A 25035-nucleotide genomic window follows, 5' to 3' on the forward strand; every position below is an offset into this window, starting at 1 on the left:
TTGTTCCACTCATTGTCATTCTGAAGATCGATTTCTCACTCAAAACATATAATTAGATTTGATGGCATATTGTTTCCATCTTATTTTACAGAGCTCATGATTATTTTCAAACGGTCTTCAAGATGACTGCTCACCTTCTCTAGAGATAACAAAACATTTGGCTGGCGCGAGAAAGGGGCAAAGAGCCACAGTTCATTCTACTTTGAAACCAAGATGGCATTTTTGAAAATAAAGGGATTGTTTTCTAGTCAATACTATTTCATGGCAGGAACAGTTGCCTTATTGAAGAATCTGCTGAATAGGCCTGAGGTCAGGATGCGGTTGGAGGTTAGAGAATTCTGGATGCGCTGAAGCAGACACTTAAAAGAGTCTGATTTTTGGTGTGATATCTCCTGTTGTAATGATGCTCTAGCCTTGGGGAGTTAATGGTAGCTGTAATGCGTTGTAATGCATTCTTTTTTTTCCCCTGGTAGAATTAAATTTGTGTTTAAAAATCTTAGTCAGAATGCACTGGTGGAAATGGGGAATAGCCAAACTGTTCTAAATGTGAACTGTGGTGAATTTGCATGGAATGTGTTTTACCTTACATATGGAATGCCTAGCTCTTTACAATTATTAGAAAGTGGTGGTCATCTATTCCATTTAAATATGCACCAATGAATTTTTTTAAACCCATTTCAAATAAATTAGGAATCACCTCTATGATAAAATTCATCTTAAATAGGGACATAAAGAACTGCACGCAGAAAAAGTATGATGGAAATTATGGATTCTCAGAGGTGATGGGGGAATTCCAGTCCAAAAACACACACAAAAAGGCAAATGGTTAGTAATACAAAATGACACTTCAGAAGTGTGTCAGGCCTTTCACTCATCTGGTCAAGTCAGTGGGGCTACATTACTGGAAGCGGTTGGTGAATCACTTCCTTGGTATGGCAAAAATGCAAGTTGCGTTGAATGTTCTACCCGCCCCCATCCCTGCCGGTTGATAAAATAGTACTACAGCCTTATTCATCCCAATAGCTGTGTTGAGTAATCAGAAGTTTGGATAATTGAGCATGCTTTTTTCACTGGTTTACCAAGACTTTCTCACATTTCATGATGGCAGAAAGTGCAATTAGATGCATAGGGTCTTTGGATAATGAAGGAAACATTGAGTTTCATAGGTTTGCTGTGCAGTCCTAAACTTACTCACAAGCAAGTCCTACTGAGTTCAGTGAGACTTACTAGAATGCAAATGTTACCAGGATTGCAACTCTAATGCCTAATTATTCGTTGGCTGTACAGACTTTGAACTATTTGTGTGTGTTTTTTCTGGCATGTACTTTTTTTTACTTCACACCTTACTTAAATCCCATTTATTGGGGATTTATAATTATAATTATATTCTGAGGGGATTATCCAGGTTGTTATCATGACACATCCTTTGATAAAATGCTGTCATAAAGAATTCCAGAGCACGGACACATCCTTGAGTTATTTAAGTGGTTCTGGTTTTTGCCTGTTCCTTCCACCCCACCCCAATACAATTGCAAATCTTGTGATCAGAGAGAACCATGCTGTTGGGGGAGGGGAGAGCTGCCTTTCCTGAAGGGCTATTTCTTTACTTCTGAAGCTTCCATAGCTCTGTTGCTGTACTTGCTGTTAATATATGCTCCCCCCCCCCCAACCAGTTTGGGTGGGGAGGTGATGGCCTGTTTCCTAGCACTGATGCAAGGACTCAGACATCTACAACTGTGACATTTTGCGTGGGGGCAAATGGGGTAGGCAATCTGGTTTGGTTTGAGTAGATGGTCCTGCAATATCTTGTATTCATACAGTGAATAATCATGTAACCTCCAATGAACGAGAGGTGAGCCAGCACCTCTGATCTTGCCAAGAGTTGCTGGTTCACGTTCAGTTCACTTTAGCTTTGGACTTAACTGCTTGCTAGAGTAAACAAACTGGATACTGACTTGAATCCAGGAATGTTATTTCAGAGATCATGCAAAGAGGCTCTTACTGGGTGGTTTTGTGATTGTGTACTGTCTCATCATGAGAGCATCCACTTGTTGCGCACTCGGCCATGGAAATGGATGGCATTAGCACAAGAGCGCAGTTGTGGTCTGTGTATCTGCAGTACCTTCCAATAGGACTTGTACAGACCAGGAATATCGCTGTGAATAGTTGTTACTAGAACTTTAGCTGGGATTGAGCTTTGTACTAATAAAGCCTCTATTCAGATTTCACATACGTTCTGCTGGGCATATCCAGCTTGAAATTCCCTGTTTATGGCAGTATTGGGTAGCTGCACAAGCGTAATCCGGACGTGCTTGTTGTTGTCCTCAGCACTTGAACTGCTGCATTTGTTTACATGTTAAAAGGCTTAATCAAATATTAAAGTGGCTGCAAGTGAGTCTGCACTCCCTGACCAACACTGGGAAAAGAATTCCCTAGCGACCTCCTTTTAGTACATACTATGAGCACCTCTTTGTGTACACGCAAACACACACACACAAGTTCCATTGCTAAAAAACAAAAGTACCCATATAGAACATATTTCTGGATTTTATGTGTGTGTGTTATAATTCTCCTTCCTGCTTCTCCTTGCAGGTGCATTTTGCTGCCTCTTCTCGGAGCCAAGCCCCCTCAGCAAAGTCTCTTCCTCCTTGTAGATTCTGTGGATGAGGGATGTAACATTGGAGAAGGCGACCAGACATCTACAGGCTTATCTGGAACTATAGCTGAGCTTCTAGCTAGTCACTATGAGTTTTTCCCTCCGTGGTTGCTGCTCCTGTGCTCTGCCCGGAAGCAGAGCAAAGCTGTTACAAAAATGTTTACCGGTGAGTACAAATACCAATGAAAACTTAGCTCCTCCTTCACTTTTGGATCCTCATGTGTCAAATCCTATTCTGAAATGTTTTACTGATCACTAAATTTCAGCAATTAACTTTCTGGAATCTCCATTTTCTTGGAGCCTTTACCCAGTTGACAATAGTGCTGCATGGGTGCTGATATATTATATGGGGTTTATTGTCCTGTTTTTCCCCAGTGCATGAAACATGACAGCATTGAAGAATTGAATCCACTATTCTGGTGTGTGTGCAGCAATTATTTTTTTCTGTCTAAAAATCTAGATTTGTCAACTTCTTTTCTGGCAGTTGAGGATTACCTTTTGCAAGCTCATGGTATGGGTGTAGCTGTATTTGATCCTGGGAGTATGCTGTTGGCAGACTATTGGGAATCTTCTACAACTTGTTGTTCCAGTCTTTGCTGAATTGTGAGCTCATTTCATCACTCCGCTGCTATTGTTTGTGGGATTTTTCTTAAACGTAGAGAAGCATAAACTCTGGATTCCAAGCCTTCAAGTGAAACCAGCTTGAAACCAGGCAATGAGTGAAATAAAACTGCAGTTATAATAAAGCCTTAACAGTAAGAATAAATAGATTAAAAAACCCTGGTCTCTTCACCCTTACAGCAAAACTAGCTGATGCATTTGGTTATGATAATTTGATTTCCAGAATTGATAATGATTATTATTATTAATATCTTAAAGGCATTAGTAACACCGCTGGCAGCTTTCCCCCTGGGGCAAGCAAGAACTTCAGGGGTGCTGTGTATATACACAAGGTCTGAAGTGGGAGAGAGGAGAAGGGTTGAAACAGTCTGAATGCACCATAGTCAAAATCAAGAATGCCTCCCTATGTCTCTTAAAAACTGAGGTGCATTTAATTGTGCAATCGCACAGTTAACATAGGGTGTTAGACAGTGCTATTTTTGTAGGAAAAAAGGTGCTGGAACTCATCACAGATGCCACCCTTGTTCTCTTATAATGGCAATGGCACCCACATGAGTTCCAGTGAATGCTGGCTGAAAAAAAGCCCCGGTGTTAGATATGGTGAAGTCTAATGTTGTGTGAGTGAACTTCTCCTTTCTCCCCTCCCAACCTATGGTGAGAGGAAGTTCATTGTGTTAGCAGAAATTGGTTCTGTTCTTGCAGTGGCATTATTGGGTTTCATCCATATTGTCTAGTTCAGTGTTTCCCAACCTTGGGTCTCCAACTGTTTTTGGACTACAACTCCCATCATCCCTAGTTAGCAAGACCAGTGGTCAGGGATGATGGGAATTGTAGTCCGAAAACAGCTGGAGACCCAAGGTTGGGAAACACTGGTCTAGTTTGACCCTAGAATCTCCTCTTTGGCCTCTGTGTGCCATGCCAGCCTGTTCTCCATGGATGTCACTGGCTGGACATTGCAGGAAAGAGGGTGCAATGGTGCTTTGGCTATCAATGATTTAGGTTGATTTGCTATCATAAAGAGTCCTGAGCAGTCTGTTGTTATCATCATCATTTGTTAAATTTGTACCCCACCTTTCCTCCCATGGGAGCCCAGCAAAATATTTAAACGGTGCAATTTCAAATCAAATCAAAACATTTAAACGCAATCACATACCCTGACATTTATTTCACGGTTGCCATAACCACTATATCTTGGCCATCTCATGCCTGCGTAAATGGGAATATTTTCACCTGTTTCCTTAAAAAAAAAAAAATCAGTTATGAGAGAGACAGACACACCTCACCAGGGAGAGCATTCCGCAAACGAGGAACCACCACAAGGAAGGCCCTGTCCCGGGTCAATGCCAACTGGTTGGCAGCAATGCAGGAGTCTTGGGCAAGGCTTCTGAGTGGTGAGGTGGGCTTGCTCTACTATAACAGGAGTTCTGAATCTATGAATGACTTTTGTCAAACTTACCTGAGCTATCAGTTCCTGTATGGCAAGAGCTTTTGAACGGCACTGTGTTTGAGTGAATTTCTTGAGCAGTTTCAGATCCTTTCAGTGAAAAGTGACAGATTCCCCTTTGCTGTTTAGGCATACAATCGTACCTTGTTGATAAGCATAGTAGCTTCTGCAGGGCCCACAATTCATCTGATAACAGCTTCCTTGAATGGAATATTTTATTAGCCCATGTGGATGTTTGAAAAGAAGATGTGAACTTGAAAGCATACAGCTACTGCATTTTTGCTTTGCATTTCATTTCACTTTTTCATCTTTGAAGTATTCTTTTCCCCCCCAACTCCCCCTGCCCCCCAAAGTATGAAAGGTTACAGGGGGAAAATGACTGAATTATGCTTTAGGGGTGCATCTTTCATTTCTTCAACCTTCGTATAACAGCCTCACCAATTGAATCTGGTTGCTCCTGATACTTGCTACAGGCGCATCATTCAGGGTTGCAGCTGATCTTTCATTCTCTGATAAAAAGGTCTTGTTTCATAATTGATTTAAATCTTTCCCCCCTTCGCTATTTCATATATTTCTAAAAAATGAGGCATGCGAATTTGGTTGATTCACTTAATTTAATTTACAAGTTAATGGAGCATGTGCAGTGTCTTGTGTATAATTTTATACATACACAATAGGCTTTTTCTTGTAAGGAGCTGCAGCAGCCATGATTGCTTTCCTCTGTAGCCTGAGAATAAATACATGCATTTGCACTGTCCTCTCCTCTTTCCAATGTTTTCTTTTTTGTTTTCTTCCTGCTGCTGCTCCCGTATTGCATAACTCTCCTGCCTTCCCTCGATCCATCCCCTTCCTAGATACAAAAAAGTAGGTAACATTTCAGTTAGGTTGCTTCTTCCATCCAGTGTGTACACGTGTCTTTGTTTAAGACAACTGAAGGTTGAGAACTTTCCAGAAGTATGTATGTTAGTATGTAGTTGGTTACTGGGCGGAGCAGTTTATTTTCAGAAGATGGAAAGGGAAGGTTCCCCTTCTTTATAGGCAAATAAAACACATAATCATAGCTGCCAAGTCTCCCGTGTTCCCCGGGAAACCCCCGTTTTTCCAGCCGTTTCCTGCTGGCAGCCCGGATTTTAAACCCCCCCCCCCCGTAAATCCTCTGGATTCTTACCGGCCCGGGGAGGCTCCTTCTGCGCATGTCTGGAGTCTCTGGACATGTGCAGAAGCGATTTCTGGCACTGTGGCCATTTTGGAAATGGGCAGAGCCTGCGTAGAAGCGACTTCCGGTGCTGCTCTGCCCAGTTCCAAAATGGCCGCAGCATGACTTTCGGTGCCACGCTGCTGCCAATCCCGGATTTTTCAATCTGGGAGTTGGAACCTATGCTCATAATTTTGAGTAGTGAGCAAATTGCAGAGCAAAAGCAATTTGAAATATAACTTTTGCATAGTTTTCATAGCATGTATTTCACAGCATGCATGCATTTTGTCCCCTGCAAGAGGAAAGGATCATAGTTCAGCAACAGAGGAGGAGGAGGAGGAGGAGGAGGGAGGGATTAATTTGGTCTGTTTTTCTCAGAAGACCAGTCTGATATGATGGTGCTGAATTTGCTTGTGGGTCGGAATGCAACTCCTATTCACCTTGCTCTCTTCTTTCTCTCATTTTTGCAATGCAGTTTTGGTGTGCAAAAAGTGCATGCAAGTAGATGCATTTTATTTATTTTCAAAGCATTGAAAGGTGCATATTTTCTGGGGGGGAAAGTCCTTACAAAATGCATGCCATTTGTGGAATCTGAAAAAGAACACAATGAAGCTACTATTGAGTGCCCGTGAGACCAAATGGAACAGAGTGGCCTGTACAGCTCCACTTACTTTACCCCTAGATTTCCCAGATTCTTGTCACCACCATAAAACACTGCCTAAATGTTGGAAATGTACAGACAAACAAAAATCAAAATCAAAACAACCTGTGGGCTGAAAAGTCACCTACAAATAGGAAGATAGCTATGTACAAGAAGTGACAGTTTTAGACGACACATTCTCAGTATTTGGGATGTAAACCCAAGCACCTATGATGTGAACATAAAAAAAGCTGTCATATCAAATTGGAACATCTGCCCACTGAGCATGGTATCATCTGCTCTGACTGACAAGTGTTATTCAGTGTCTCAGGTACAGAAAGCATATGAACTACCACTATGGATGGACTGAGAAGCACAATTCCCCCCTGAGTTTTATGGCAATGCATGGGATTCCAAGTGAAGACACTTCCTACATTAAAATTATTATGGAATTCATTAATAACATTAGCTATAGCCAATGTTAAAATTTTTTAGAAGTTATATTGAAGGATTTGCACTTTACTGTCCATTTGATATCAGTGGGGCTTGAGTGTTTTATCTTTCCTTGATTTTGCATTCTTATTAAAAAATTACGTACTGTACTATGAATGCAGCAAATTCAATTTGAGATTATGCAATTAACATCTGTAACCCTTGGTAACAATTTTGTTCCAAATTGTGATCGTTATGAATAAAAAATGATTAAGTTCAAAATATGTCCATTGAAATGAATGCTAGAAAAAGCATTTTGTACTTGACTGTGTTTATAAACAGTTACATTTTTTTAAAGAAGGCATTAAAATACCACCTGTGCCTCAAAGCCAAGTAGCTTCAATAAGCGTCTGATTCTAAAATACCTGAAGCTGTTAATTTATCATGGTATACTTGCTTGCTTGCCAAGTGTCAGGTTTCTCAAAGGAAGTTATTTTTAGATGTTCATGCAACACATTTTTAGCAGGCAAATTCATTTTTACAATATTTCTGTTATTAGCTTGCCTTGTATTTTGGAAAAATAATCAAAGTTGCATCTAGACTATTTCTAAACTGTCCAGATGCATTTTTAAAAAACTATTGTTATTTTCACATTTCAGCCGTACTAATAGGGACATCATAAAATATGCTGCGTGTTAGCAACTTAAAATAAATCTTTCTTAGCAGTGGCAACAAATGATGTTTAACAACTTTCCTGATAAGTACAGTAATTTCTGCGTATAAGACTACTTTTTAACCCATGAAAATCTTTTCAAAAGTCGGGAGTCGTCTTATACGCCGGAATATACGGTAAAAAGATTTAACAGTTAAAACTAGCTAGCACTGTATTGGGAAGCAAGACAAAACATTTTAGTAAAGCATTGGTACTGTTCCACTATGTTGGTAACTGTTAAATTCCAGAATGGGGAGGAGAGACAGCAATACAGGTATTTTTCAGGGGCTTGTTCAGTGTGATGCAGTCATGTGGTCCTCTGTGTAATTCATTCAGCTGATCTACAGGAGCTTCATGGGAGCAAATTAGCCAACCTACAAAACCATCATGTGGATTGTCTTCTTCTTTTTCGGCGATCACTCGTAGCCAAGTAAGATTGTCTTCCATAAACACGGCTTTAACAATGAGTCCGTAGGTGACTTTGGCGGCCAATTCTGGATCCACAAATCCTTCCATAGTGGGGAGATTGGTTTCTGGGCAGGAGTTGATCACGGTGTGGATTTGCCAAGCATGCCTTCCTCTTAGCAAGTTTCTCCCTTGTGTCCTGAGTTCGAGTGGGTAGGGTGTTTGTCAAAGCTGTATAGAAGAGAGGAAGTGAGCATTCTCTTATGTGTACATGTATCAAAGGGTTCCACTTTACATGACTTATAAGACCTTTTTCATTCCTTTGCCCATATACCAGAAATCCTGGCTGTTTTAATGGGGCACTTACTTCAGGGTTGACCGTTTTTAAGAATGGTGGTGTGGTAGAGGTTTCTAGTATATTGGGAGAACTTCAGATATGAACTCTTTGGTCTTCACATGAAGCTGTCCTCTGGGTGCCCCACCTGAGGGAAAGAAAGCGGGGTGAGAGACTTTTTCTGTTGTGGCTCTCCATTTGTGAAATATTCACAATTTGGTGCCAGGCTAAAACACAAAACGTTTCCCAGGCATTTGACATACTATATGAGAAACTTTTTTTTCCTGTCCATTGTTTTTGCTAGTATGTTTATGGGCCATTATCATGGGCTTTCTTGAGTTTATACTTTGCCTGTGGCTCTTAATCCCTGTGACGGGGTGAGCTCCCGTTGCTTGGTCCCAGCTCCTGCCAACCTAGCAGTTCGAAAGCACGTCAAAATGCAAGTAGATAAATAGGAACCGCTACTGTGAGAATCCGGTAAACGGCGTTTCCATGTGCTGCTCTGGTTTGCCAGAAGCGGCTTTGTCATGCTGGCCACATGACCTGGAAGCTATACGCCGGCTACCTCGGCCAATAATGCAAGATGAGCGCGCAACCCCAGAGTCGGTCATGACTGGACCTAATGGTCAGGGGTCCCTTTACCTTTACCTTAATCCTTGGTAAGTTACATTTTTCTTTGTAAGTGACAAATGATGATCTGCCAACACTGGTGTAAAAACTGTTTTGAGCCAGGAAGGGGTTCCATCCTTCTCATTCAGCTGCCCTTTGCTACACAACTGCACTTAGGATGGAGGTAAGATTTGTGAGCAAGTCTCCAGGGCAAGTATAGCACACAGTACAGAATTTAAGGCTGTTATGCAAACAAAACATTACTGTGTGCTGTTTGCAGACTCTCTTGGGTCATTCCCAGATCCCTGTGGAAATGCATGCTCCCTCTACCAGAGATAAACTCTGCTGTTGTTTACATACTCACTTATCTTGAGATGAACAGCAAGGCCAATCAAGAGACTTTGATTATTTCCAAGTTGATCTTTTTGCTTTGAATTCTTGGCTTCAGGATGGTGTCTGCATCTCCTAATCAAGTTAGGCTGACTTGAAGCAAGGTCAGAGGCTGTTATCCCAAGATAAGATCTCATGTAAATAAAGCAGGGAGGACAAAGAATGTTGCTAAATGGCAAACATTCACATTTGAGAGAAGTTATTAATAGGGTCCCACAGGCTCTTTGAAACTCTTTCACTCAAAATTTTCATTACTATTTTGGGAGGGAGGCAGGGAGGGATATGTTATCCATCAAAGTTGCATTGCAGTATCAGTTCAGAAGGATCATGCGACAAACATGAGACAAACAGGATGATGTCATGAAATCAGGTTGATAGAGTCCCTCAACAATAGGAAATATTGATGGTCATTTTTAAGACTACTGTACTGTGTTCAGGTTTTGATCAGTTGCATTCAAAACAGTTGGATTTCAAAAAGGAGAAGTGCAAAGCACAAATGTGGAATTATTGCAGGAACTAGGACTATGCCTTGGCTCACTGCAGCCAAATTATATGAGATAAACTTAAATCTCAGATGCATAGGATTGCTGCTGTGGTTGAGTTTCTGGCACCTTTGTGGGGAAACGGTGTGGTGCTGCATATTTTTCTCCTGTAGACCTGGTCTAGATGATACATTAAATATGTTGATGTGTTTAATGTCAAAACATTTTTAATTATTTGAAAATAATTATTTAGGTCTGTTATTATCTGGGTTCAGACCTGGCCATGGGACTGAGTCAGCTTTGGTTGCCCTGGTGGATGACCTCTACAGACAATAGGACTATGCTCCCCCATGTGATTTCCCTCCCTCCCCAGAGTTCTTGTAAAATGTCCAGCCTTTGCTTTCTTCAAAGGGAAGGCCACACACAATTGGATACAACCTCAATGCTTTTTTCTGCAGGAAGGGGAAAGGTTTGTCATTGGGGTATGCATAATAAAGCACATATGTTCAAGAACTACATATATGGTTCTCTTTACATCTTAATTACAGAGAGCAATAGTAGACGTGGGTAGCTGATCACCAGTTAAATGTGATTTGGCTACACAAAAGTCATAACATAGAAATTTGTTCCAGCCAGCTGCATTGTTTGGTTCAGACAATGGCAGGAGCTAAGTAGATAAACTGGAAGATGAAAACAAAGACATAAGAAAGCATGGTAGCAACATTGCTTGAAGAGCAATATATCTAATCTACCCAGAAAAGAACGCAAATTAAAATTGCAAATGTAGACAGACGGTTCTTGGAGGTTTTGTGATGCATTAAACAGAATGGTTACGGAAGCCAAGAGGAGATTTTCCAAGTTAAAGCTTACTGTAGGAGAAGGCTAAAATTTTGCAATTCAATTATGACAATGACAAACTTTGAAAACAGCACTATTGCCTGAAGTGTTCCGTATTATTCTGGCTGTAACATTAAAACGGCAGCAATTTCCTCACTAATGTGTATCTAATCTAACTGGCACATCTCCAGGGCTGAAGGGCAAATATAGTTTCTCACCAGTGGAATGTTTTAAGACGGTGCAAATCCTTCCACACATCCCTTTTCTTTTCATTGGAAAGATTAACTATTGATAGGTGAATCAAGTGCTACCATTAATAAGGATCCCAGAAACAACATCCTGCATTAAATCATATTGGCTCACTTTATTTCGAAAGCACAAAGCAAAAGGGTCTTATATCAACCCAGACTGTTTGCTTAAAGTGTTGGTCTGCTCTGATTGACAGTGGCTCTCCAAGCTTGTCACATTACTGGGAAGTGCCAAACATGGATCCTGGGACCTTTTACACAAAGCACATGTGCTCTGCCCTTGAACGGTGACTCCTTCCCCAAGATAATTGATACCGCACTCTGTTCTCCTTGCAGAACAGTATCTATTTTAGAGGTACAGTCATACCTCAGTTTAAGTAAGCTTTGGTTTGAGTACTTTCAGTTTAAGTACTCTGCGGACCGTCTGGAACGGATTAATCCACTTTCCATTACTGTACTTTCAATGGGAAAGTTCGCTTCAGGTTAAGTACGCTTCAGGTTAAGTACAGACTTCCGGAACCAATTGTGTACTTAAACCGAGGTACCACTGTATATTAGTTGTGGGTCACTGTTATCTTAAACTGTGTGGCCTTAAGTTGCACTGAACATTTGTGTACTGGAGTAGCCTTCATTCTGTTTGCAGCTGTTTTGATTAGAATGCCACTAAATGTACATATAGAGAACGCTCAGTGGATCAGGCTATTAATGGCTACTAGCCGTAACAGCTATGTATTACCTGCCATGTCAGTTGATATGCTTTTAAATACCGGCTTTTGGGAATCACAAATGGGGGGAGTGCTGTTGCACTCATGTCCTGCTTGCAGGAATCTGGCTGACCACTGTGAGAACAAGATGCTGGTTTGATGGACTTTGAGTCTGGTCCACCAGGTTTCTTGTGTACTTAGGTTGGTGGAGGGAAAAGAGTTCCCGAAACTTACTTCCATAGGCTTGTGCATTCGACCTCTAGAATGGAAGTATTGATGTGCAGCGGAAGAGGTTTATGCTCTTTGCATTGCTCTGCCCCGGAACTTTTTTTTCAGAGTAGGCATGTATTGTAAATATATAGATAGAGATACTTTGATTTACAATGTTTTGCTGAAATGCAAGCTCCAGTTGGATAAACTCTGTTTCACATGAAGAACACATGAAGATCTTAATAACAAGGGCTTTAAAACAGGATGCTTGTTTTTGAAAGTGGCAGCCTGGCTGCTTTGAGTTGTGAAGCTCACTCTTACCTTAAATGACAAATTATCCAACCAGTGTATATGAAATATAACACTGGGCTACGATAAGTCCCTTTAGCACCCTCAAAACAGATAGAACACCAGCCTTCTCCTTTGGTGAACAAGTTGCATGGATGCCTCATCCGATGAAATGTTGCCTCCAATGAAACTTTACAGATAAATGCATTCCAAGCAGCCATTTTGTATATTCAAAAAATTGTGTTTGAATTGGTTTTTAGAAGTTATAGCAGGCTGGGAAGTGCACCATATTTCAAAGGAATTGCATTCTAATTGTTTTGTGCCAGGTATAAATGTCAGCCTCTGTACACAATTCAAAAACTCAGTTAACCCTGTTCTATTAAATTCTCTCGTATTCTGCTTCTGTGAATGTTCTCTGTGCTCAGGCAGTTTTAACTTCAGTTGTCACTCAGATGGCCTCGTGTAAGGAGGGGCTTTGGTTTTCTGATTAATATTTCACTGCTGAGAGATTAGTTCCTTATGAGTAGGTATGCATAAAATGTTATTATGAATGTCTAATTCTACTTAGATCAGCTTAGCTTGGCAATGTAAATTATTCATACTTAAGGCACTGGAATATTGCCTCATCATTTAGATTACATATTTAAGATGCATTGAGTGAAGGAGAAATAGGAACAAAGGTTGTTTTGGAATTTTCCATAATGCATAGGATTAAGAGGCAAACAGATCCAAGATAATAAAATTCAGCATTGTAGTTCCCAAAAGTAGCCTTGTTAGTCTGTTGTAAAAAGGAAAACAGCTTTGTGGCACATTGAAGACACACAGATTTATCATGTCCTCAAAAGCTTATGCTGCTATAAATTTGTGTGTCTTCAAGGTGCCACAAGGCTCCTGTTTTGTTTTCAGTGGTAAAGCATTTTTGTTAGATTAAGGACCAAAGGAGGTATTTTGTTCTTCATAGAATGCATACTGCCCATATACTTCTTACAACGACCCAAGACCCCTGTGAGATGCCAGAAGCTAAATTTGGTATTGATTTGTTTACAGAGCTGGAAGCAAATTTAATAAATCAAGGAAATGGATTTTTGAGCTCCTATTGGGGAAAAGATGATGTGCTGTAGGAAAAATCTAAACAATGCAGAAGTTGGGTCATGAGATTGTAAGTTGTCTCTGCTGTTCCTGACTTGCTGAGTTCAGGAATTCGTGAGACAGGCTTTGTAACATAAATGAGTTTTCCCATAATATTTTATCTTTATTGTCCATGCAAGCCTAATATAAGTGTGTGTGTTTTTGTGTGTGTTTTATGAGTTAGTCAGAAGCAGTTGGCAAGGAATCTTGCATAATTTTGTTTAGACTTGTTTAGCGTCTAGATCATTCAACAAAATGTAAGATTGATTCAGAGTTCAAATCTGCCTGGCTATCAACTGGGTTGAGTGACATGAGAACAGCTAGGTGTGGCTGGGCGTAGGAGAGAGACTGTGTGCCTTTGCATGTGTATACCAAGCAATTTTATTTCAGTATGTTAAGATACATTTTCAGGATGCTTCCAGGTGGACACATTTTCAGTTTTCCAGGTATACTAGATCTGAGTGCCAAACCATATAGGGATAATGCCAATGCTGACTGTTGCTGAATCACGGTGGCAAACTGGTGGCTAGCTGGTTTAGCGTGGGTGGTGAAGTCCAAATCAAGTATTGGAATACACACACACACACATCCAGCAACTCCTACTTGTTACCTTATTGTTTTCTGGTTTTGCTGTCCGTTAGCTGTCATGAACAAAGTGACTTGTCTGTACAGTCGAGCCTTGGAAGTCGAACAGCTTAGTTCCCGAATGTTTTGGCTTCTTAACGTTGCAAACTCCAAAGTAACTGATCTGGTCTGCAAACTATTTTTGGAAGCCGAACATCCGACAGGGCTTCCGCAGCTTCTGATTGGCTGCAGGAAGATGCACTTTGGTTTTCGAACATTTTGGAAGTCAAAAAGACTTCCGGAATGGATTCTGTTCAACTTCCAAGGTACAACTGTATTACTGAAAAGGAAAAGAAACAAAAGCTGTGACTCTTAACTTTGTTCAATAAGCTACATTCCTGCCAAGCAAGAAGTGTTTTCACAGTTCAATGGCATTCTCCAGACTGGCAGAAACTTGAGAGTGCAGAGTAGGCTGGTTAGGGGTGTGCAGCCTAGAAGAGGGAGAGGATGTGGCCTCAGGCGTATCCCAGGAGTCTGAGAGCTGCATCTCCATCCCTGCTGTATACAGAGTAGCCCTTGGCAAACAGTTTGTGAATATTTATCAGTTAGAGAGTTCTCGTGCTTCCCGAGAAGTATTTAGTGATGGAGTGGCTGTTTGCTATTCCATGCCGTGGAAAATGTCTTATGAATCGTACGTGCCCATTCTGTCACTTTGCTTGTCCACACATTGTTAAGGATTTCCAGTAGCCAACAACGTAAAGTAGGTTAGCAAATTATCTTGTCTTTAGATGATTAATGTAAGGTATTAGATTTATGATCTTGTCCTTGGAGTATTGAACACTAAAGGGCTTGGGAGAAATGATAAATCTTCAAAGGACCCCCTTCCACTCCTGGATTCGGTGACTTCTCTTGGAATGTGGTCGTGATAGCATGGTTCTGCTATGCCGGAGTGCTACTTTAGTGCCATTAAAATTGCATAAGTAGCCCGTGTTGTGCATCTTCATTTTCAAAATCAAATGCTTAATTGCATTTCACTTCTGGCATGATCATAGTTAACAGAATAAAAGCTGGAGTCGATTTGTGTTGCACAGTCAGGGGAAGATTAGGCTACAGATTTAGGTTTGGGGCAAGCCCCTCTCTTACTTGTGTGAAGTCACATGTAGGGTAGGTGGTCATGGCTTACCCAAACTGGGGAGGCTGCCAGGCCCATATTGGCCTGTGGTCCAGACGTTCCCCAACCTTTGACCAAATGCACACACTGAAAACCTGCCTCAGGTATTGCTACTTACAGGGCTGCTCTGAAGACCATGTACAGTAGCTGTGGTTATCAGGTAGCAAGTGCTTATCAGAGGGCAGCTGACAGTGGACACGTGTGGCTGATAATCTCTCTCAAGATTTTGGAGTGATTGCCTGTTTCTATCCAGAATCAAATAGTCACTTCATAACTTGTTTGCTGCATGTTTGTGAATCCACCCAGTGTATGACTAGCCTTGGACCTCTGCTGTGTTTGGACACTGTAAATTCCAGCAGTCAGCACAACAGCTGTAAAAATCTCTTGTGTCCCTTAGTATTACTGCAGCACTCTTGCCCATAGGACTTGAGCGTTCCAGCTGGATTCCCTCATCCCTATTATACCCCAAAAGAAGGTTTATTGGAAAGTGGAGCACTTTGATCCCAGAGTGCTGTAAAGACAATAAACGTGACTCAAAACAATTGCAACCCAACTATTATAGCCCCCTGGATACATGGTTTAAACTGGGGTGGACTGTTGATCATTTAACAGCTTTCACCCACAATATAATTTGGCCTTATTGACCATCGTAAGTTGAAACCCACAGATCGTTAGCGATTAGGTGGCTCTCAGGAACAGTATGCAAATTACTAACCAGAACAGCTGAAGTTAGTTGATTGCAAAAAGAGAGCTGAGATTGCAGTAGCTATATAAAAGCAGTCTTAAATTCATCCACTTGAAATTTTGCTGTTACTTCTGAAACTGGTTCCAGAAAAGTACGTGCAGACTGTGTAATGTTTTCTAAGTCTGAAAAAAAAAAAGTTCTGGGAGGAATGCCAAAACCAGACACTATTTCCAAGGGCAAACAGCAACACTGAGCTCATATCTTCAAATCAAACACCATATTCTGTCCTTCTGCTACATCAAATATGGGAAATCTTTGGCCCTCCAGATGTTGGTGAACTACAATTCACATAATTCCTGGTCATTGTCCATGCTTGTAGAGCCTGATGGGAGCAGTGGTTCAGCAACATGTAGATGACACACATGTACTACATTCTTGTGACTAGGTAGACCTTTTCAGTGGCATCTCCCTATCACTTTCTTAGGAGAATAACGTTTTGACCCTCTTAAGAAAAACAAAAACAAAATGAGTGATTGTAAGCTTGTTTGCAATTAAATTTCAGAAAAACTTACTTTCCTCCCCTCTATCCTTTTTTCTTATAGGCTTTCGAAAGATAAGCCTTGATGATCTCCGAAAGGCTTACATCGTGAAAGATGTCCAACAGTATATTCTCCATCGCTTAGATCAAGAAGAAGCACTGAGACAACATCTCACAAAAGAAACTGCAGAAATGTTGAATCAGCTTCACATTAAAAGCAGTGGATGTTTTCTGTATCTCGAGCGTGTCCTAGATGGAGTGGTGGAAAACTTTATCATGTTAAGAGAAATCCGTGATATCCCTGGGACACTCAACGGCCTCTATCTTTGGCTTTGTCAAAGACTTTTTGTGAGAAAACAGTTTGCAAAGGTCCAACCCATTCTGAATGTAATCCTTGCTGCTTGCAGGCCACTAACTACAGTTGAATTGTTCCATGCAGTATGGACCAAAAACATGGCATTATCTATGGAGGACTTCCAGCGCAAGCTAGATGTTCTGTCAAAGGTTCTTGTCGATGGTCTCGGAAACACAAAGATCCTTTTTCACTACAGCTTTGCAGAATGGCTGTTGGATGTAAAGCACTGTACACAAAAATATTTGTGCAACGCAGCAGAAGGGCACAGAATGCTTGCAATGAGTTACACCTGTCGAGCCAAGGATTTATCGCCTCTGGAGGCTCAAGAATTTGCTTTGCACCTAATTGATTCCAACTTGCAACTGGAGACCTCTGAACTGGCTTTGTGGATGATCTGGAATGGTACGCCTGTCAAAGACTCTTTGTCAACGTTGATCCCCAAAGAACAAGAAGTTTTACAGTTGCTGGTAAAAGCCGGTGCTCATGTCAACAGTGAGGATGATCGGACATCTTGCATCGTACGGCAGGCTTTGGAAAGAGAGGATTCCATTCGAACTCTATTGGATAATGGTGCTTCGGTAAACCAGTGTGACTCGAATGGTAGAACACTCTTGGCTAACGCTGCATATAGTGGCAATCTTGATGTAGTCAATCTGCTAGTTTCCAGAGGAGCAGATTTAGAGATTGAAGACACGCATGGGCAGACGGCACTTACTCTAGCTGCTCGGCAGGGCCACACCAAAGTTGTCAACTGTTTGATTGGGTGTGGTGCTAACATAAATCACACGGACCATGATGGGTGGACGGCCCTGCGATCGGCAGCTTGGGGTGGGCATACCGAGGTGGTTTCTGCACTCCTCTATGCTGGAGTAAAAGTAGACTGTGCAGATGCTGACAGTCGGACAGCCTTGAGAGCAGCAGCTTGGGGAGGCCATGAAGATATTGTGCTGAATCTGTTGCAACATGGGGCTGAGGTCAACAAAGCAGATAATGAAGGTAGAACTGCTTTAATTGCAGCAGCATACATGGGGCATAAAGAGATTGTGGAGCATCTGTTGGACCACGGAGCAGAGGTAAACCATGAGGATGTGGATGGAAGGACTGCCCTCTCCGTTGCTGCTCTTTGTGTACCTGCCAGTAAAGGACATGCTTCAGTTGTGAGCCTTTTAATTGAGCGGGGCGCCGAGGTGGACCATTGTGACAAAGATGGCATGACTCCACTGCTAGTGGCAGCCTACGAAGGACATGTAGATGTTGTTGATTTGCTTCTGGAAGGCGGAGCAGATGTAGACCATACGGACAACAATGGCCGCACCCCTCTTCTTGCTGCAGCTTCCATGGGCCACGCATCAGTTGTAAATACTCTGTTGTTTTGGGGGGCAGCTGTGGATAGCATTGATAGTGAAGGACGGACGGTTCTTAGTATAGCCTCTGCACAAGGCAATGTTGAAGTAGTACGGACTCTGCTGGATAGAGGGCTGGATGAGAATCATAGAGACGATGCAGGATGGACACCTTTGCACATGGCAGCTTTTGAAGGACACAGGTTGATATGTGAAGCACTTATAGAACAAGGTGCTCGAACAAATGAAATTGATAATGACGGGCGCATAGCCTTCATATTGGCTGCCCAGGAAGGTCACTATGATTGTGTGCAGACCTTGCTGGAAAACAAATCTAACATTGATCACAGGGGCTATGATGGGAGAAATGCTCTCCGTGTTGCTGCTTTAGAAGGCCATAGAGACATTGTCGAGCTACTCTTCAGTCATGGAGCTGATGTGAATTACAAAGATGCTGATGGCCGGCCAACGCTTTATATCTTGGCTCTAGAAAACCAGCTAACGATGGCTGAGTATTTTTTAGAAAATGGTGCAAATGTCGAAGCCAGTGATGCTGAAGGAAGGACAGCGCTCCATGTTTCCTGCTGGCAGGGCCATGTGGAGATGGTACAGGTGCTGATAACGTACCATGCTGATGTGAATGCCGCAGACAATGAGAAACGCTCAGCTTTGCAGTCTGCCGCGTGGCAGGGCCATGTCAAAGTAGTTCAGCTTTTGATAGAGCGTGGGGCCCTAGTGGACCATACGTGCAATCAGGGTGCTACTGCACTCTGCATTGCAGCCCAAGAAGGGCACATTGATGTTGTGCAGATATTACTGGAGCACGGTGCTGATCCTAATCATGCGGATCAATTTGGGCGCACAGCTATGCGCGTAGCTGCAAAAAATGGACACACGCAGATAATTAAATTACTGGAAAAATACGGTGCTTCTACTCTAAATGGCTGCACTCCTTCTCCGGTCCATACAATGGAACAAAAACCTTTGCAATCGGCATCTTCAAAGATGCAATCCTTAACCATAAAATCCAATAGTTCGGGGAGCACTGGTGGGGGAGATATGCAGCCTGCTTTGCGTGGCTTGTCTAATGGGCCAGCTCATGCTTTTAGTTCTCCTTCTGAATCTCCCGATTCGACAGTTGATCGGCAAAAGTCCTCCTTATCCAATAATTCATTAAAAAGCTCAAAAAACTCTTCTCTACGCACAACTTCATCTACAGCAACTGCCCAGACGGTACCGATCGACAGCTTCCACAGTATGTCCTTTACGGAACAAATACAGCAGCATTCGTTACCCCGCAGTAGAAGTAGGCAGTCTATTGTTTCTCCTTCCTCCACAACTCATTCCTTAAGTCAGAATCATAGTTCGCCAAACAGTGAATTTGAATGGAGCCAGGTGAAGCCCAGCTTGAAATCTACAAAAGCCAGCAAAACGGGGAAAACGGAGAATTCCAACAAATCCGGGTCTGCTGGGAAAAAGGTGAAACAGAGCACCTCCTCTCAACCAAAAGTCCTTGAATATGAAATGACTCAGTTTGATAAAAGGATACCTGTTGCCAAATGTGGGGCCGGCGTGCCCCTTAAATCAATGCCTAGTGACACTCAGTGTAAAATTTTAGTCCCTCCAGCCCATCAGGAAGTTTGCCGATCTCAACAGCAGTTCCTGATCCACCAACAAAGTGGGGAGCAGAAAAAGAGAAATGGAATAATGACTAATCCAAAATACCACCTTCAGAACAATCAGGTTTTTCTTGGCAGAGTTTCTGTCCCACGAACAGTACAGGATCGAGGGCATCAGGAGGTTTTGGAAGGCTATCCTTCTGCAGAGACGGAGCTGAGCCTTAAGCAAGCCTTAAAACTTCAAATTGAGGGGAATGACCCAAGCTTCAACTATAAGAAGGAAACACCATTGTAAGAGGTGAGGCACTTTCAACAGGGTGGCAATGCAGGTGGGCATCAAAAGCCAAGGGGGAGAAGACCTCATGTCCTTACCAATCAACATTGTGAAATAGGATTGGAGGCAGGGGGCAGCCAAATAATTACCTTACATGTTCATGGGGTTAATAGGCCAGAGGCGTCCCATGTAAGTCTCATCATATCACATCCACATTGATATCAGTAGTCTTCTCTCCAATGCCTCTGCACAACTCCCAACAATAAGTGTGGGGTCCTGTAGCTCAGTTTCCGCTCAAGGGCTGATAACTGCCTGGCACACCAATTTGTCAACCACCTCTGACCAATTTCTGGATGCTATGTGTACATTTAAATTATAATAATTATTAATATTATTATTAATTAACGAGTTATTTGGTGTGTATGCTTCACATATATTTTTTAAGAAAATGAATTTTATCTCATATTGAATGACCAAGCTACCATTCTTAATGAAGCTGTACCGCTTGGCATGGTGCTGTTTCTGGAAGCAGCATAATAACATGCTATCGGACCCTGAGTGTGTATCATTTCAAACTTGATCCCTGCAAAAGAAAATGCATTAGCAAATTTAAGGTACAAGATTTTCGGTGATCACGACTGTACATCACATAGATTGCCACATACAGCAGCTTATTCATAGTTTTGAGATGATCTACTTAGAATGTAACGATGTTATGTTTTGTTTCGTTTTTGTTTTTAAGGCAGCTCCATGACACCATGAATAAAATGAAGAGTTTCTGCCTGGAATGTTTTGTCACCCGGGCTGGAATCAAAGCATGTCTTGCCTGTTGAACCACATTGAAAATTACGAATGTGATCACTGCAGTACAGTTACCTTGATTACTGTAATGTGCCTAAAGAAAAAAAATTAAGGCTGCCTTCTTAAATGTAACCTCCTGTGCTTCAGAAAAAAAATATTTTGTGTACTTTGTACTTACTACACAGAATAAGCACTTTCTTTTCTTCCTCAGTAGCAGAACAAGATACATTGTATTTCCACTTACACAGCTGGAAAGTTGTTAAGAGCTAGAAATTTGAGTTCGGTTCCAGAAGGCTTGATCAGTGTAAATGTGCCACAGTGGACTTTGTGACAAACAGCAATGCTTTCTTGTATTTATTTTACATTCATGTGCAAAAGAAACTCTGCCCACAGTCGAACAGACAAGGAGTTTTCAATATCACCTCAAAGACTAAGGGAACACCTCCACCATTGACCCAAGTTAGAGTTCCTGTTAATTATTTGAACCCACTTCTAGAAGTGTTGCGGCATACTTTTGATGTAGGACTTTAGGTGCCCTTAGACTTTTTTATTTTGCTGCAGGGTCCACCATGATCAAAATCCACATAAAAGACCCCATCTATCCTCAGAGAGTACTATTTGCATGGAGAGTAAAGGGAAAGGGACCCCTGACAGTTAAGTCCAGTCACGAACGACTCTGGGGTTGCGGCGCTTATCTCGCTTTACTGGCTGAGGGAGCCGGCGTTTGTCCGCAGACAGTTTTTCTGGGTCATGTGGCCAGCATGACAAAGCCGCTTCTGGCAAAACCAGAGCAGCACACAGAAATGCTGTTTACCTTTCCGCTGGAGCGGTACCTATTTATCTATTTGCACTGGTGTGCTTTCGAACTGCTAGGTTGGCAGGAGCTGGGACTGAGCAACGGGAGCTCACCCCGTCGCTGTAATTCGAACTGCCAACCTTCCGATCGGCAAGCCCTAGGCTCAGTGGTTTAGACCACAGTGCCACCCACGTTCCTGCATGGAGAATAGATAATGTGAATTGGCCCATCCCCAGATAACAGCCATAGCAGTTATCGATACCACCTGTGGTAGCTCAGAAATCACAACTGCAGTCCCAGACATCAGTGTCTGAGTCTGAAGAATCTGGTTTATGCATTGCATTCTGTATCTGCTCGTGGGAGCGTAAAGCAACAGAAGCCACAGCAAACATGTAATGTAGGGCTGATTTTGAATATGTAAACTGACTCAAAACACAAGCTACTCTTCTGTACACGTAACATCACATTTGCATTGCTGTAATGTACAGTTGGTTTTCTGTGTTGTTCAAATGTTTCTCATAAGAAGAGCAACTTGTGACAGTATTGGCTAACTTCAGTACTTCCCTTCAGCCTGGGGTGGGGTGCCATTTATTGGGCCCTGTCTCCGCTACTTGTTTTAGAGGTGGTTTATGAAGGAACAGTTCTTTAGCATCAAGTTTTCATACTTCCCACTTAAATGATGGTAACTATTTAAATTTGTTAGCCGCTTTCTCTTGCCCAGGGCAACCCAAAGTGACTTATCTGGTTTTGCTTATGAGCATATGAAACAGCTCTAGATGGAATCGGGTCTTAGGTCCCTTAAGTCCAGCACTGTATGTTCCCAGCCCTGTAACAGAGATCCTTTAACTCAGGGGTGGGGAGCCTCTGGTCCTTCAGATGTCCCATTCTCATCAGTCCCAGTCAGCACGGCCAATGGTGTGTAGTCCAAGAACATATGGAAGCCAAGTTTCCCCATCCCCTCTCTAAAAATACAAGGGATTGGATATGGACCCTTCTACATGTAAAACAGGAGTGGGGAACTGTTAGCGTCTGGCAGGCCAGATCTTTTATCTCCCCCACTCCATCAGGCCTATCTTGGTCAGGAATGATGGGAGTTGCAGTCTTAATATCTGGAGAGCCAAAGGTTCCCCATTCTTGACCTTAAGTACAGAGGTAAAAATGTTGATTGGTAAGTGTGTCAAATCATTACTCCCAACTTGCTCTGAACATAAGTACTGGATATTTTCAACACTGCACAAGAATATGGCTGCTCTTTCATGTTAGATGTATTGATCTGTAGAAAGACATCCCTAAAGGCTGTCTTTCTCTCTGGATCTCGGCTGTTGCTGAGATTATATTTATTTGTTTATTTGTGTGTTTTTAAATTACAGTATGTACCTTGTGACTAGATGGTGATATTTCTGGCCACTTTCACAAGAAGGCTACGCATTGCAGAAGTCTTCATGATTTTCAGCAGACTATAATCTTAATGTCTCTAAAAGAGCTGCTGGTGGTAACATGCCCAAACGCAGACACCAGCTATAGGAAGGTCAGCTGAAAAGTGCTACCTTTCAGATAATCAAAATAAAAGTTCCTGCACATTTTCAGAAATGCTTAGGAATGCAGCATGTGTTTCTTCTCTCTTTAAAAATATCCATTTGACAAGAGTGTGAGATTGTTCCGCATTGCTTTAATGTATGATTTAAAAAAATAATAATATTGGCTTTTGTGGCCTCTCTCCCAAAAAAAGGTAAAACTAAGCACCCTGAATTATTGGCAGGTCTGTGTGTCTTTGCAATTGTGAATTGATGTGTGTGGCTCAGTTCTGCTAAGCCATGACTTGGCAGGGCTGATCAGCTGTAATGCAGCAGAATTCAAGACTTCTTACCTTTTTTCTCGTTTCACAAATCTCTGTATCTCTGGTCCTACTTTCATCTTTCTTTTCCCTATATTATCCAAAGTCATCCCTAGAGGAAACTAAAGAAAGTGTCGCAATTCATAATTGGAGACTAGGGAAAAGGCTGATGAGCATTAATATCTGCACCATATGTGTGCCAGGAAAGTCACCTGAAAAGGGAATTGAATGGCAAATTTACCTGTCAAAACCTTAACATCTTACACTATAGTGATACCCTTGTCATGATCAGTATTGGGAAATGGCTTTGTTTTTACTTAAAAGCATCGTTTTCTCTTGTCAACTATGCTGCTATGCAAATGTCTGTCCATGCTCGTTATCCTCCATTGAAACTCTTCAAATAACATGGTGCACAGCTAAGACTTTTTTCTGGATTGGATTGTAAATAGCCTATAATGTACATTGAATTTCACATTGTAAAATTTTTATTTTATTTCTTGTATTATATTAAGCAAAAATCCTTATGTATATGAAAGTGCATAATAAATATATTTGCTTTTCAAGCAGACACTTGTTTTCAATTTGCTTGCTCCTTTCCCATCCTCTGCAAAACGATATTCGGTACAAAGGTACCAACATGCTTGGAAATGGGATGCTGTTAGGGATGTGGACATGCAATGTGGTATCTTATTATTATTAGATTTATATAAGGCCCTTCATCACAAGATCTCAGGGCGGTTCACAGAATAAAATACAGGATAAAAACAAGTAAATAATTAAGACAGTAAAACAATAACTCCCCCTTTCTGCAGACACATTTAAAAGGCTGTAGAATATTAATCAGCCCAAGGTCCGGTTGAAGAGGACTGTTTTTGCTTGGTGCCTAAAATATATATTGAAGGCACCAGGCCAACCTCCCTGGGGAGAACATTCCACAAATGGAAAGCCACAACAGACAAGGCCCATTATTGTGTTTCCACCCTCAGGGACCTCAAGTGGAGGAGGCACATGAAGAAGGGCCTTGAGTGATGATCACAAGGTCTGGGTTGGCTCATATGGAAAGAGGCAGTTCTTGAGGTATTGCAATCCTGAGCCATTTAAGGCTTTATATGTCAAAACCAGCACTTTGAATTAGGCCCACAAGCTAATTGGCAGCCAGTGCAGTCGGAATCCATTCGACTTCCAAAACATTCGGAAACCAAAGCGCAGTTTCTGATTGGCTACAGGAAGCTCCTGCTGATTCGGGAGCCAAAATGTTTGAAAACTTAAGCTGTTCGAAAACCAAGCTACAACTGTATATCCTGAATGGCAGAGGGTAACGTAACTTTGTCACTAGCCTGTTGTCCAAGTGCTGCACAAATCCTTTTTGAGTAGCTTGCCCTAGCTACATGATTTTTTGTTGTACCATGACATATTTAAATGTGCAGCTCGGTGAGCTACAATATTTGCACTGATTAATTTTTAAACTTCACTTGTGTGCTGTGCTTTATTTACATAATTAAATAATCAATATCTATATGGTTGACTCTAGAGGTGTGCTAATAATTTTCTTTGGTGAGGTAGTTTTGCTTGTGGGGACTTGAGTACTCTGCACTTAATTTTTTTATATTGATTGAGGTGACTTGTAAATTATTCATCTAAATGCATACTCAATCTTGCAGAGACTTGGCAGAACAGAACAATTTGCTGGGAAATGGTGTGTGCCAAGAAAATTAAATAG

General features: G+C 41.7%; 1 protein-coding gene across 2 annotated transcripts in view; it reads left to right on the plus strand.

Annotated features, from left to right (window-relative positions):
* The window catches only part of ANKRD50 (ankyrin repeat domain 50), a 45055-nt gene extending 21174 nt beyond the window's left edge, over nt 1-23881 (plus strand). For both annotated transcript variants that reach the window (XM_035112182.3, XM_035112183.3), the window contains exons 3-5: nt 2593-2822; nt 16358-19908; nt 20627-23881. In XM_035112182.3, coding sequence (XP_034968073.3) covers nt 2593-2822; nt 16358-19905 — 3778 coding nt within the window. In that variant the 3' untranslated portion in view covers nt 19906-19908; nt 20627-23881. The remainder of the gene's footprint in view (nt 1-2592; nt 2823-16357; nt 19909-20626) is intronic.
* The last annotated feature ends 1154 nt before the right edge of the window (nt 23882-25035 follow it).

Source organism: Zootoca vivipara, chromosome Z1 (assembly GCF_965207765.1).
Source record: "Zootoca vivipara chromosome Z1, rZooViv2.hap1.1, whole genome shotgun sequence".
Lineage (NCBI taxonomy): Eukaryota > Metazoa > Chordata > Lepidosauria > Squamata > Lacertidae > Zootoca > Zootoca vivipara.